Consider the following 15,695-nt stretch of genomic DNA (forward strand, 5'->3'; position numbering starts at 1 on the left):
AGCTTGCCAGTTACCTAAAAACCCAACTATACCGATTCTTTCATTATAGTTTAATACTATATAATGTGTAGTGACTTGAACAATACAACCATTATGTGAAACAGATGATGATATGGTCAAAGCGCTGGACTCATCGCGACATACAATTGAATTGAATCAAAATCGGAAATGATGAAAGTTCATCTAAAAGTTAATTCCGTTTCTTTTTTGAAAATGAAGCTCTACGTAATCATCTGGCATTTGGTCTATTGAGTCTCTTAGGGATTTAAACCATGTCAATAATAGTATATGTTACAGAAGGAAATTTGCCGTCAATTCTTGTCGGGACTGGAAGCGATTTCAACACAGGTGTAATATGACAGAAAAATTTATTTTAGTTTATATTATGTCACAGCAGTTTTGATTTCGTTGGTGATGTTGATATTTCAGGCGAATAGATAATAAATAAGCTCATAGGCGTAGGAGCCGTTTAGAGAAAAAATATAACTAACTTATTTCTATGAGATCCACACTGCCCGAAAAGTATTTTCTCGTCTTTTTCTTGTCCACTGCATATGCCCGAAAATATGCCCGAAGCTCTCTTATGATAGGTATGCCCGAAAAAACGGTATTGCCCGAAAATAGGTATTGCCCGAAAAACGGGCATCGGGCCGGAAAGCGGCAGAGGAAACTAGCAGTAAAACGCGTTTGCGACCGTCAAATATTCCAAAATTTTCTTGGCGGGTCATTCGCCTCTCAAAGAAAACCGGCGCCGCTGTCTATAAATCCGAAATTTTTCGGGCATTTCTAGTTTTGCTTCCCTAACTGTCATCGAGCCCTAATAAAACACTAATTTTACTTTTCTTGTAATTGAATATCACGAATTTGTACTGAATTGACTATGGATTAAAACATTTTGTCTGGAGCCACTCTGATTTGTGCGACATTTTTCAGGCATCGATTATTATTTGTGAATGCAGATGCAACAGTCTGATTGGATGGTTAGAATTAGAGTGGGATTTCAGTTACAAAACCATTGGATACTTTTGGAGTTGCTTACACGGGCTAGAATAGCAGAAAACGCATTTACGGTGATTAAATTTTCAAATTTTTCTCCGGGAGGGTGAGGCCTCCAAATACCGCGCGACGATTGATTGGTTGTTTGGAATTCGGGTCAGCCAGGTAGGCTATATTGGACCAAATTGAAGTTGCTGTATTCACAGACTGGAATAACAGGAAAACGCGTTTGCGGCAGTTACATTTTCCAAATTTTCTCCCAGCGGTCCCGTCTTCGTTGACTGTAAACGATTGATTGGAATTCGAGTCAGCCACCTTAATAAGGCTATAATATATATTCGACCACTTTGAAGTTGCTTTGTTCACCGGCTGAAATAGCAGGAAAACGCGTTTGCGACAGTTAAATTTTCTCCCAACGGTCCCGTCTTCGAGGACTGTAAACGATTGATTGGAATTCCGAGTCAGCCACCTTAATTAGGCTATATTAGACCGCTTGAAGTTGCTTTGTTCACTGGCTGAAATATCGGGAAAACGCGTTTGCGGCAGTTAAATTTTTTAAATTTACTCCCAACGGTCCCGTCTTCGAGGACTGTAAACGATTGATTGGAATTCCGAGTCAGCCACCTTAATTAGGCTATATTAGACCGCTTGAAGTTGCTTTGTTCACTGGCTGAAATATCGGGAAAACGCGTTTGCGGCAGTTAAATTTTTAAAATTTACTCCTAACGGTCCCGTCTTCGAGGACTGTAAACGATTGATTGGAATTCCGAGTCAGCCACCTTAATAAGGCTATATTAGACCACTTTGAAGTTGCTTTGTTCAACGGCTGCAATAGCAGGAAAACGTGTTTGCAGCCGTCAAATATTCCAAAATTGTCTTTTGGGGTATACAAGGTCGCTGCTGTCTGTAAACCCGAAATTTTTTCGGGTATTTCGGGTTCTGCCCCCCTAACTGTCATCGAGCCCCTACGCCTATGAATAAGCTGCTAGGATAATCATAGTGAGATGTCTTATGCTTCAAATATGGTTTATGTGGGAGAAACATTTGGAGAGAGATCATCAACTTGTTGAGCCATTTTTCTTTTAAAAGAAAGTGAGAAGTTTATTGTTTCTGAACCAGTTTTAAATTCATCTTGGGTTGACACGTATTTTGAGAGTCGAGATCTTGGACCAATAACCACTGCCTCAGTTTTATCTTGATTTAGTTTCAACATATTATAGTTTAAGCATAAAGTCGTGTATCTCTGCATAGAAATGGTGATCAAGTGATAAAGAGGCCCCAATATTGCCCAGCTGCTTGGTATACACATAACCTCTAACAGCTATGTCTTATTTCTTTTTCATGTTTCACTAGTGACTACTTTTCATGATCTTATTGATTTCTCCAACCAAGCCGATCCCCCATAATTCTTTTCCCACCACTCCACCCAATTCGTAAAATATCCTTGCGAAAATGTGACAAACATTATGGAGAACATAATTATGAAAATAAGAAAATTGAATAAAGGTATATAATTGTTTTATTATACATGTATTTACAAAACAACTCTATAACAAATTCCATAAACAACTTTTAAACATGAAACTTTGCACATTTTCCCTCACACCAAATATGAATTGCAGATTTAGAAAAACAGTTCTTCCACTAGAAATAATTATTTAATTTTTTCATCTTCATTATTGTTACAACAATTTGCTTCATTGGGAGAGAGAGAGAGAGAGAGAGAGAGAGAGAGACAGACAGACAGACAGATGGTGTTTAACATCCACTGGACACAAACTAGGTCATTTCGGGAGTAACATATAGTTTAATTTTATTTCAATAATTCGCTTGCGCGTAGGGGTCTTTAGCAGTGGGAGGAAACCGGAGGACCCGGAGAAAACCCACGAGGTTGGACAGGCTTTTTTTCATTGAAATACAACTCCCAGATATTTTACACAGTGGATGGATAAATAATTCTTTAACTTTTCCAGATGATGTGTATTAAAATTAGTGGTTTAGTTGAGACTATTCAATTACTGACATAAAGACAGTATTTTATTAAGTTTGAAATGTAACATTATCAGTGGATAAATAATGCTTAAACTCTTCCAGATGATGTCTATTAGTGGTTTAGTTGAGAGTGTCAACTTGAGACTATTACAACTACAGAGACAGTATGTTTTTAAGTTTGAAATGTGACATTATCAGTGGATAATGATGATAAAATGGCGTCTGTATTTCTCAGTAATCTTGTACTACCAATAACAACCTGAAATAAAATATAATTCATAATTATTTTAAAACTAGATTCAAAATAGACTGGAACAATATTACCTGCAATATATCAACTGTATATTCAACAGATTAAACACAAATATAATTCAAATTTAACTTATCAGTATATCAAATGTAGATTTAAACAATAAACATAAATTATAACTAAAACTTATCAGATCTAACATTATATTTTGCTATCTCAATACTAGGCAAATGAAATAATTGTCTCACCTGTATATGTGTTTTAGATTTATGAACTATATCTTGTATATGTTTAACTTCTGTAGGTGTTACACCTCCTACTATATATAGTAATAATAATGGATGATCACTTGGTCGTGGTTTACTTACATTCATGAATAACCTAATAACAAACAGAAAATAAATACTACTCCTGTTCATTTCATGATATTTTTATAAATACGGAACCGAAGTGAGTCATGTTTCAACAGATATTTTTAGAGGGTCATTTTCCACAATATAAAAATCACTCAAATGATGGTTAGCAGCTTCGATTAATATTTTCTAATTTGTTTTTTTTTTCCAAAATCCTTTTTAGACCAGTCAATCTAAGTCTTAGGAAAGCCAATGGAGGTGAGAATTTGGAGATTGGATGAAAAAAACAGGTGACAACAACTTCCCTTGTAATACATGTAGTTTCAAAAAGTCTGAGCATGACCAGCTAGTAACATCAGCTTTGATCTTATAAGACCAGGCTAGGCTGGTGGTAATATCAACTTAATACTAAAATCAAGATTAAAGACAAATTCACTCAAATCATTTTTCAATTCAATTATAAAACGTTTCTATTGATTCTCTATTAAACTTACCCAAATCCTGATTTAAGAAGATCTTTCATACCACTTTGTTTATATTTAATATCTAATATTTCTCCTTTAGCTGGATTTAATATTTCTTCTATAATTTGATTTAACAATGGTTTACATTCTGTTGGAGCCATTATACCTCCTCTTTCATATACAGAACTAACAAGGGGAAAAAGAACAAGTTACATATTTGATGGAAATAATGAAACTAGATCTATAGTAACATTATTCCCTTTTTAAAAGTACAGAAAGCAGTGGCATCTTTCCCCCTTTCCGACATATTTTAAAAATTGAAAAAAAATATATGTAAAAAATATCAGATTCTTGTAAAAAGATTTTCCCCCTTTCCGGCAGATTTTAAAAATTGAAAATAAATATATGTAAAAAAATATCAGATTCTTGTAAAAAGATTGAACTATATAAAGATGTTGTGATTAAATCTTTTGTAGTTACAACTAGGTAACAAATCTGTAATGCATTAAATAATATAATTTTTAGATATACATATTAATAAGATTAGAACAGCTTTTATTTCTACGGTTCTATATATTAATTTTCAAATGTATTATTAAAGAGTTAAATAGGCATTATGTAAGAGCTAAATCTGTCTATTACAGGTCTTTATTTTGACTTCAAATGTTATATATATTATTATTTAGACATTTATTAACATAAGTTAATAATCAGCTCTCTACACTATGGGATGGCAGAAATTTAAATGTTAAAGTAATACAAATTAAATTTTCAATATGTTCATTTTTTGTTATCTAGTTTTGAACTATTATGGCAAGAACAGCCAGCTCTATATCTAAATCTTACAGTATGATTCTTTAGTACCTGAATTGTTGTAAATTTTGTCTGGCTGTACCTATTGCAACCAGTTTACACCAGATATCTTCTACTATAGCCATAACTATACTTCTATTTATAGTATCTCCAACTACAAAATATACACATTTCATCAAAATATACACACATTTCATCAAAATATACACACATTTCATCATAATCTACACACATTTAGTCAAAATATACACATATATCATTTAAATATCACAAATTATATCGGCAAAAATAAATGTTAGCTTTCTTCATGTTACATAACACACCGTCTACAAAATCAACTTATCCATAAAATTTGGGTCCTGTATAATTTTAAACTAGTAAAAATATTATCTCTCAAGCAACCTCTACCTAGCCCCTATTAGTCTGGTCACCAAACCCAATATTTCGAGTGAACCTGGAAATTGTATACAAAGTTTGTTTTTATGATTGATTTTAGTAGCCTATGATGTCCTCTTTCAGAATCTGCCCGGCGAACCTCAGTGACCCTTGAGTGTTTTGTGAAATTCAAGATGGCGTCCAAGACGGATGCAATTTCAAATAATCCCCTATAACCCCTATGGTATTTAGTCTTGGGTGATAATTTTGGTTTCTAACCATATGTTTCTGCGGTCAAGTAATACACTAAAATCGTTAAAATGACAGACAATATGGCCCTTTAACTAGTTAGCGGACGCTCAGGGCCATTATTTCACCTAACCAAACTATATCTAGAGACAAACTATATATTTCTGGATAATGGAGCATATGAGTGATATGACAACACCACATACATGCCTATCAGAGTTTCCAGGGCCACATGGGTCAGCCGTGAAAAGAGAGGGGGGGGGGGGGGTGTCAGGCTGTTTTGTGAACATTTAAAAAACCAAGTTTTACCTGCAAAACACAAAAATGTGGACGTATAAAAAAAAAATTGTGTCTAACTTTGTCCCTTCAAGCCACCCCTGCCCTGGCTCATTATGGCTAATAAATTTAGTTGAGCATGCTTGAGGAAATCCATCAAGCAGTTTAAGAGAAGAAGTAAAAAATGTATGAATTTGCCCCTGTGTGGTCAGTGTGTTGAAAATGTATAAATTTGCCCCTCTGTGGTACCCCTGTAAAAAATGATGAACTGTTCATAACAGACAAAAAACTAACTGTAAGATATCTTACTTATAGCTTTCAGTACTGGGGGTAAATCTTCTTTTTCTTTTATAATGACTTCTATTAAATCAGCCTGCAATAATAATAAAATAATTGTTTCAGATTTCAATCTACAATGTAGGATGTCTACCATTCATAACATATACTAGCTTATGTGTCTTCCATCATTATTTCCTACAGAACTACAGCTACACATTTGTAAATTTATGTAGTGAAATAGTCATAGGCATGTACCTGAATAAAAATATTGTTTTAAGATATTGAAACAAAAACGATTTATACCCTTTAAATAGTGCAAACTATCAATTCAAATGGATGAAACAGACTAATCGAGAGTACATTAAGGGTATTAAAAAATGTCAACATATGACTGGTTATGCTAAACAAACCCAATTAATTATCCTTCACAAAATGTTTTACCTTTACCTTTACCTTAGTAGATTAAGTTAAAACAGTTTGTAACAGATATATTTCTCATCCAGTGTTTGACCTAGGACCCTAAAATTCTTAATCCATCCATGTCTGGAAACTATGAGATGTGATATTAAGACAGAATGGTCTCTGACCTTGTCCTATCTTTCACAATAATTAACATACCTGAAATTGATTTTCTTCATCTTCACTAAAATCAGCACCAGATAAAGAATAACTAAATATCAGGAGTGATAGAATATCATCTAAATTTAATATTCTGAAAAATATATATGATGTATAAATTACAGTACATATATGGTCAACGAGGAGTGGTCAAGTGGTAGCTGGCACTGGCTAGTTTTGGGATCCACTGTGGGCCAAGAAGAAACTTTAGGATTATTCATACCCAATTCTCACTTTTCAGGGGTGGCATCTGAGTGGGTTAAAAGGAAAGAAAAGGAAAGTGTGCCTATTCATTCAGATCCCTTTGCAGTTAGAGTTTGTATTTTTAGTTCATGTATTTTCCGGCATGGTTCCCCCTTATCAGTAGTACAGGATAGAGGGTCTGGCAAGAGACAATGTATACTCATTTGGCATTTGGAATTCAATACAAGAGCAGGCCATAGCGCTGCTGTCCAGGCAAAATTTGCCTCATAGCACACTGTATGACGTATGCCCATCTTCATTAACCCAGTCGTATGCCCATCTTCATTAGCCCAGTCGGCGCAGAACACTAGGACGTTAAACCCACAATTCATTTAATTCATGTAATTATCTACAAATACCCTTACTGACTGGATGTTCTGATCAGTAAAAACCTCAATGTTCTTCTTGATCAATGTTAAGATTCAATTCTGAACATTCAGGTTGAGTCCTATGTCCTCACCACAGTATCCCATGCATGGTCTTATAGAAAAGAAAGGTAATAACCTTATCTATGTAAATGTACACCTGACAAATGGTTTTGAGTTGTTTAAGTTTAACATGGACATTTACCTCTCTGATATAGGTTTTTGAGATTCTGTCTTCAATATTTTGGTTAATTCGCAAAGAATACTAGGACTGTCTTTATCGCCCACCATTTGTAAAATTTTCTTTTCAACACTAACAATATTATCTAAGTTGCCATGCTTTTTGTGTGATATAGTTTGTGCTGTTGCCATGGCTACTTGTAGAATATCTAAATTAGGCTGAATGGCAGAATAGTTTGCTCTGAAATAGTAAATAGAAAAACATACAAACATGTCAACACTGTTCATATAAGTTAGGTGACAGTTTACATTTGAGGGTAATAATTTGTTTAAATTAATTATACTTTAGGCAGACTGGGGTTCGTTTCAGGTGTTGGCTGAAAAAGCGCCTCTGATTTTCCAGCCTGGTTTCCCCTAGGCAGTGATGCAGAACAGGAAGCATGGCATGAACGGCATCTAGTCATTCGGATGGGATGAAAACTAACACCCTATGTATACCATCATGGCAGCACATTAAAGATTCCCGAAATAAAAATTTCACAAGACACAGGGTTGGTACAGAAAAGTAAGATACGAAATCAGATTTCATATCATTTTATATTTTTGTGCAGTCATCCTGCATTGTCAATAGCTTTATTTCATATGTTCTCAGGGCTCTGTAGCAGTGTGAAGAAACCAAAGATAAACCTATTAGGTTAGATCAGCGCAAGGTTAGACCAGCTCATTGCCATGTATAATCGTAGTATAAAACTTGCAGCTTCCATAGAGGACCTGTGATAAATATCTGAACCAATAGCCACCAGTCATGTCATTTAGTATTAGTAAATATAATATAACTGAATACCTGAATAAATTTAATGTATCATATAATACATTAGGTGTAACACGGCCTGGTTTACCACTAAGTTTTACTGGTAGTTTTACATTGGATGCTGATTCTACTAACTGTCGATTAACATCCATTAATCCTTCCTTTAATAAACAGTGAACAAAATAACATCATAACTTGAAGGAGAAATCCCAGATATATGTGTCAGTAAATAAAACTTGTTAATTCTATATAATATGCAAAGCTCTTACAATCCTTTATTCTAGTCTCAAGTAACAATATGAAATGAAATGGGGTTTTAAGGTCATACTTTTTTGCACCAGGAGCAAGTAAGTAAGACTCTGGCTCGCTAGCCTGGAGGTCGCGAGTTCCTTGGGATTTTCCGGCGTTGTTTCCCCTTGTCAGTCGTGCAGGATGGATTGCTTGACAAGGATAGCGATCTAGTCGTTCGGATGGGATGAAAATTCAAGCTCCAGTGTACACATTGGCACGCACATAAAAGATCCCTTGGCAGATCGAATTCGATATAAGAGTGGGCTGTAGCGCCGCTGTCCAGGCAAAATTATCCTCATACACACTGTATGGTATATGCCCTTCTTCATTACCCAGCTGGAGCAGAACAGTGGGACGTTAAACCCCATTTCATTTTTTGCACCAATCGAGCTAAGGAAGACAGGCATACAAATTACAGTGTGCAATGACGGAAATTTTGCATAGACAGCAATGGAATTCCAATTGTCAAGGGTTCTTTAAAGTGTCACCAATGTTTACACAAGACCTTTGTACCATCCAAACAACTATTTGCTGTCCTTCCCAGACCCTTCCTTCCACATCAAGGACAAGGGGGAACCACGCTGGAACATTCTGATGAACTTTCTCCTCCACATCAGGATTGAACACCACCAGTGAGCCAAACACAGCACCTCCAGCTAGCCAGCACAAGCTCATTTACCACAACTCTAGCATTTTCATATTGTTGGAGCTTAGCTGCTTCAAATGCCAGAATTGAGATATATATATGGCTGGCGCAGAAAGATAAGATTCCATTTCATTTATTCTTCAGGTTAAATTTTTATACTGATTAACCTTGACTTTTGGTGTGACTAGTGAATTAATTTACCTTGACTTTTGGTGTGACTAGTGAATTTATTGGTGAAGACTGGGATAGAGATTGACTACTTCTAGCTAAACAACCAGCTTCTATAACAGTTTCATCTACTTCACTAAAATATACAAATACACTTACAATATTTAAAAATAAATCATATTTCTCCTATTGGTTATGGAGCAGAATGCACAGCATAATTCTAACTTTTAACCTAGTAAATAATAAATATAATATGCTTACTTCTATGAAATACTACTTTTTTGACAAATATCTTACTACATACAAATTTATATACTCGCTGAAAAAATATTTCAATAGCATGTTCAGAAGTGTTAAAAGATATGTCCAGCAATTGCAGATTCTTTATTAATCATCTAGAATGGAAATATGGTTTCCACAATTCTCAACCCAAAGTACACATTATTCTATAATTAATTAATAAATAAACTTGCTGTCTGTAACTGAGTAACTGCAGTATAGTGCGATCATCTCTTTTTGTTTATAAACAGTAAATGACAGTTACCATCATAACACTGTAGTTGGCATCTTCAGAAATTATTTGTAATTAAAGTTCTGTAGTATGGAAACTATTTTAACACAAGAAATTAGAGAAATAAAATATACTCGTTAGACATATGCATGTCAATTAAATATTCTTTCTAGAGAACTGAATATCAACTTACTTTTTAACAGAACAGAGACTACTCATATTTATCAAGGTATCATTGTTATGTCCAGGTAACTTAGGTAAAATGTTGATAATTTTATCTAATAAACAATCATACTGATGAGTGACAGGTGTACATAGATCTAATGTTCTATCTATGAATACAATAGATGCCTTGCCTTTAGCTACCTGTAATATGAAATGTTTAAAAAAATGCCTGAAAAAATTGTATAGCAAAATTGGATATTCATTTTTATCCAGACAAAGAAAATTAAATGAACTCGGATTTCTTAACTTTGTAAATTTTAAAGTGCTTAGTACATCCTTGTAATACATGTTTCTTAAAGCACTTGATAAAGTCATGTCTTATATACAGACTCTCAGTCCTATTATTCTTACCACAAATTAGTACTAGAATCTTGACTAATGTAGGGTCAATGTTTGGAAATTTTTATGAACAAAAATTAAAATGTCTTACTAATAAAAAGGTATTCATACTTAATGTCTTAGAAAGAAATAATTTACCTTCCTTCTATTACGAGCAGGAGTATATAGATCTAATTCATTAGCCAGCCAACGACTGGTATGACCTATATAATAAATATCTTCTTTTACATCCAGACTTTCGAATAAACCATTTAATCCAGAAGCAAACATCTACAAAAGTGAAATTCACTAAAATTTCTTTTAATATAAAAACAAGAATACTTTTCTAGGTGGTTCCATGCAAACTGATTATTAATTAAAACATTCATAATCTAAAGGGCAACACTAAATATTATTTTGAAATCAAACTACTGGTTTTGTTTTTCATGATATTTGTGACGTTGTTTATATTCAAAAATTCACCCTTTTAGTCATGACTTGTTAGATATAAAATTACTTTACCTTTAGCAGTGTTAAATAACTTTTAGGCAAATGGTTATTTTCAATATCACTTGGTTCATCAAATGTTTTCTTTTCTGCCTTTGAAAATAATGTAAAAAAAAATGGCTTTCACATTTGGGACTAACATGGTATACCTTTTTATTTAATAATAACAAAGATATGAAGGCCATTTCTAACAAATGATTTTGTCCTTTCTTGAAATATATATGTAAATTCAATCATAAAGTTATATAAACATGGTTCAAATTTCAAAAGAAGCTTTTATCAAATTTTCAATAGTTTTTACCTTATTTAAACAATGAGAATTGTGAAGTAATTCAACCCGTTTAACATCTGTGGCAAGTAGTGGAAATAAACTGGAGAAAGCTGGTGTTACAAAACATCCACTGCTGATTTCAGCAGTAAATAATGGCAGTATCATTATTTCAGCTGTATAATTCTATAAATATAAGAGTTACATAGAATAATCACATATTTATGTTTGTATACCTGCAATGCCAGTATCTATCTGTAGGAGAACTGGTCATACATTTGGAATTTCTACTTTACATTGCTATACTGAAGTTAAAACACTTAAGATAAAGCTATTTTTTTTCATTTGCATTTATCATTGATAATTACACAGATTAATCCACACTTAAAAGTATTTGAACTGATTATTTAACATTTATTTAAAGAGCACATAAGGTGAGCAAGCAAACTTTTCTGTACTTATAGCCAGTGGTCACTATATACACTTTACGGCAAGCTCACAGCAATCTGATTAAAATTATTTGACATATTAATGTTTTCGTATCAGACACCTGAAAACACTTTTCAATTTTTCAATTACAGCCTTAATCCGGTTGATTGGCCGGTGACCGTGCATACAATATACACTAACTATTAAAGTCACTATCCATACACACCACCAGTTGACTAGTGTGTATTGATGGTTCAATTAACATACTTACTGACCTAATCATTAATTGATTATAACTATCTACGTTTAAGCTACAAATCACTATAATTCAAAGCATTTTTATAAGCGGACCTTTCTCGTCTTGAATTGTAATAAATTACATACTTGTGACTGGAAATTGTTAAGAGTGAATTTTAAAATGCCATATTATCTTTGTGTTGTTGAGAGTTGTGGAAATTCCAGCAAAGAAAAGGTACATAATGTGACGTTGATTCTCTTCCGTCCAAAGTAAAGACATTCTTGATCATCAGCATACTGCATACTGCAATCAACATGAATCACCAACTAACTATATTACACCCAGCTATCAATTTAGAAGGGAAAGAATTCCAAGTCGATTACATTGCTAGTGTCAGATTAAATGAGAAAGGTATAATGGTGAGAGGAGACGGTTTGACAGATACACCTGACCACAATTAGTCCAGGTAAGTCTTAATTTGTATTTATCAAGATGCAAAGTCAAAAAAATAATATCACAAGGTTTGTGTGAACCTATTTCTTTTATTTGGCCAACATACAAAAGATAATTACCTAATCAGCCTTCTTAATCCCGCCAGCACTCATAACATCGAGGCGTTATTTAATTTATGCAACTTTTAGTTGGTATTGATTAATCAGAGATTACCGACATGAGTACACTAGCACAGACACTTGTATTAATATACAAATATATAGTCAGATGCTTTTTTTTGGTGTGAACTTGCCTTAAAGTGCATAAAGTGGCTATAAGCACAGAAAAGTTTTTTCACTCATCTTATGTGCACTTTAAGATTTAAGAAAATAGAAATAAAATATCAATGTAAGAAACAGTTTCGATTCAGTGTTTAAAAAAAAGGTCCATCAAAATATAGATAGCTGCTATTGGTTTGTGTAGTACTATGGTCTTTGCGACCATACTGTATCTTTAACTAATTATTGGGTTCACATACATGTATTGTAGAGAAGTCATGTCTCATGTACTTAAAAAAAAATGATTGGGTTGTTGAAGCCAGAATATCATGTTTATCACTTGTGTTGCAAAATTCCTATTGCATCATTTGGCTTAATAACCAATCGTTATATTAATTACGTAATATTTGTCCAATTAAATAATTGACAGAGCTGTCTCAAGGACACTGTCAATGTTATAAAACTGATTTAGGTCCTATAGATTTTAGACAGCTGCTAAATTCAGGAGAGAACGCCAAAGTTCAAGAGACACCAGCCGGATGGAGTGGACCCCATTGATTTGTAGGAGAGCCATATGATGTTGGCATCCGCCAGTAAACTTGATCTGCAAATTAGGGGGTGGGGAAAAAGACAAGTTAATTTTAGGCATTGTATATATTGTAATCTATGCTTGTAACTTAAGTATCCTTAGCTTAATATAAAATGTAGAAGCGAACTGATGCATTGTTATTCCTAGTAAGACAAACGTCTTAACTACTGAGATAGTAAGAAGAATATACACAACGTGAGTCCTAAGAAGGGAATAAGAAACAAATATAACCAGAGGCAATACTAGACGATCTCAAGGCTATTAAAATATGTAGCAAAAGAGAGTATATATGTGTCACAAGTCGGCTGTGGGGAGTTTCTATGTGTCTGGGCTTTCCACATCTAACCACAGACACATAGCATTTGGCATAGTAATACATGTGTTTATATCATCTGCACAGGTTGAATGTTGGGAAATTATAAATTCACCATACATGTATCTATGTAACTACTAAACAGAATTGAACAATTTTTGGGTTCAGATGGGACAAAAAAACAAGGTCCTGTGTACACATTGCCATGTACATAAAAGATCCCTTGGCAGTTGGAATTTGATATAAGAGTAGGCCATAGCGTTGCCATCTGGGCAAAATTTCTCTCATAGCACACTGTATGGCATATGCCTGTCTTCATTAGCCCAGCTGGAGCAGAAAAGTAGAACGCTAAACCCCCATTTCATTTCTGAACAATGTTTGGATTGATATTCCTTTCAGAGATTCAAATTTCACAATATTGTAGTGTGCAACAAATTCAAAATCCCTCAAATCACAATGAGCACCTTTAACATTTTAAGTTTTGATGATTAGCCTATGACAGATCACATGTTATTGCTTCATGTAATTGATGTGACTGATGATGGGTCAATTTAACACATTAATCTTTTGCTCACATAATTAGTTTCCTTATTTATTTGCAACAGAATAATTACCATATTTCCCATCCATTGTAAAAGTTTTTCTTCGTACTTCTCCATAATGGCCTGCTCATCTCCTTCAGTAGAACCAGTTTTATTATATAGATGAACATGAGAACCAACAGTACTAACAACTATTACATACTGAAAGTTACTAGATGTTATGATGTCTTTTATTATATCACCACCCACATCATATAAAGGTGTACTTAATATAAACACTCCTTTCATCTGAGATTTACTGCCACTCTGAAAAAGCAAACATGGGTTGTCAGGCAAACGAAACATACATCCACCAAGGTCAGTCATCCAAGCAATTATGTGTGAAACAAGTCATATAAATTTCAGAAAAATCAGATCATAATGAAAGACTCTAAGTGCTAACAAAATTTCATGACTAAGGGGAACAACTCATTGAAAATCAAAAGGGTTCTTTCTTTCAATAGCATAGACCACCAACATAAATTCAGAAAGATTAGTTAATAATTATTTCTGCCTATAAAGTTCTAAGAGGGTTTTTAACAAAGGCTTCTGTTTAGAAATTCCAAAGCCAGTTTTGATTTCGTATTATTTGACATAATATGCCATTGATTTCAAACTCTTGTCTTTTAATCCCCATTTTTTTTTAGATTTTGTACTTTGGTTTAGGGTATACTATATAATTAAGACATATAATTTTGATGACATCAATTCCAAACTCTTGACTTTAATTCTCAATTTCCTTTCAGGCTGTGAGATTTTAACTTGCACTGTACTCTAGTATATTATTTACATGTAATAGTACTGCAGCATTGCAATCTGACATATCATACCTCAAATGAAGAAAATTCCCTGACATCTTGAGCACCTGCAGATAAGAAACGGTTCATTCCTCCATTCCAGTGAAGCAGTTCCGCACAAGCATTGTCTATAAATACTACACCATGGTTTAACTTAGTTTCTATTTTCTCCCACAATTCTCTGCTACACTGACCAATAGACTTCATTATTGTTATTAAATATTACAGGTCCTCTAGAACAACAATCATCAGGTACAACCTAGGATTTCAGCTTATGTTTGGATATCTACAACAACCTAATATAGAAAAAGGTTTTATTACAAGATTGTTCAAAATTATCTTCCATGACGGAGGGTGGGGGGGGTAGCCTACAACTTAATTGTTTCTTCTCGGGATGCTCAGCACGAATTACAAGTAGGCTACACCCTCATTAACTGAGTGAAAACAGTGTCTATAACTCTTCCATAAAACCTTAGACTTAGAGGACACTAGTGCCACATATCTTATATCAATCGAAGCATGAGTACTGACTGGTAACATAGGGTCTTTATTTTGGCTTCAAATGTTATATAAACTATTATTTAGACATTTATTCATATGACAAGCCTATAATAAACTCACTACACCATCGGATGGAGCAGATTTAAACGGTTTAAAACGGTCACCATTTAATGATTTAATCTAAAAATGGTGAGTTTAGGTTATAATAAGTCTCCAATAACAAATAGGCATATCATTGTTACGACAATAAACAATTTATGCCACATCTTGTCAAAACTGTGATAACTTCGCTCAGAATAAAGTAATTTGAAAGAAATTTTCAATATATTATTCATTTTG

General features: G+C 33.8%; 1 protein-coding gene across 1 annotated transcript; it reads right to left on the minus strand.

The window, feature by feature from the left end:
• Positions 1-2,503: 2,503 nt before the first annotated feature.
• LOC126827112 (sec1 family domain-containing protein 2) lies at positions 2,504-9,389 on the minus strand. Its single transcript, XM_050556313.2, has 9 exons — positions 9,369-9,389; positions 8,298-8,425; positions 7,479-7,694; positions 6,666-6,759; positions 6,078-6,141; positions 4,920-5,022; positions 4,086-4,241; positions 3,487-3,619; positions 2,504-3,247 (listed from the first exon to the last, which is right to left on the minus strand). The coding sequence occupies exons 2-9, from the start codon at positions 8,414-8,416 to the stop codon at positions 3,161-3,163; spliced, it is 972 nt and encodes a 323-aa protein (XP_050412270.1). The 5' UTR covers positions 8,417-8,425; positions 9,369-9,389; the 3' UTR covers positions 2,504-3,160.
• Between the last annotated feature and the right edge of the window lie 6,306 nt (positions 9,390-15,695).

The sequence above is a fragment of the Patella vulgata genome, chromosome 1, assembly GCF_932274485.2.
Source record: "Patella vulgata chromosome 1, xgPatVulg1.2, whole genome shotgun sequence".
Classification (NCBI taxonomy): domain Eukaryota; kingdom Metazoa; phylum Mollusca; class Gastropoda; family Patellidae; genus Patella; species Patella vulgata.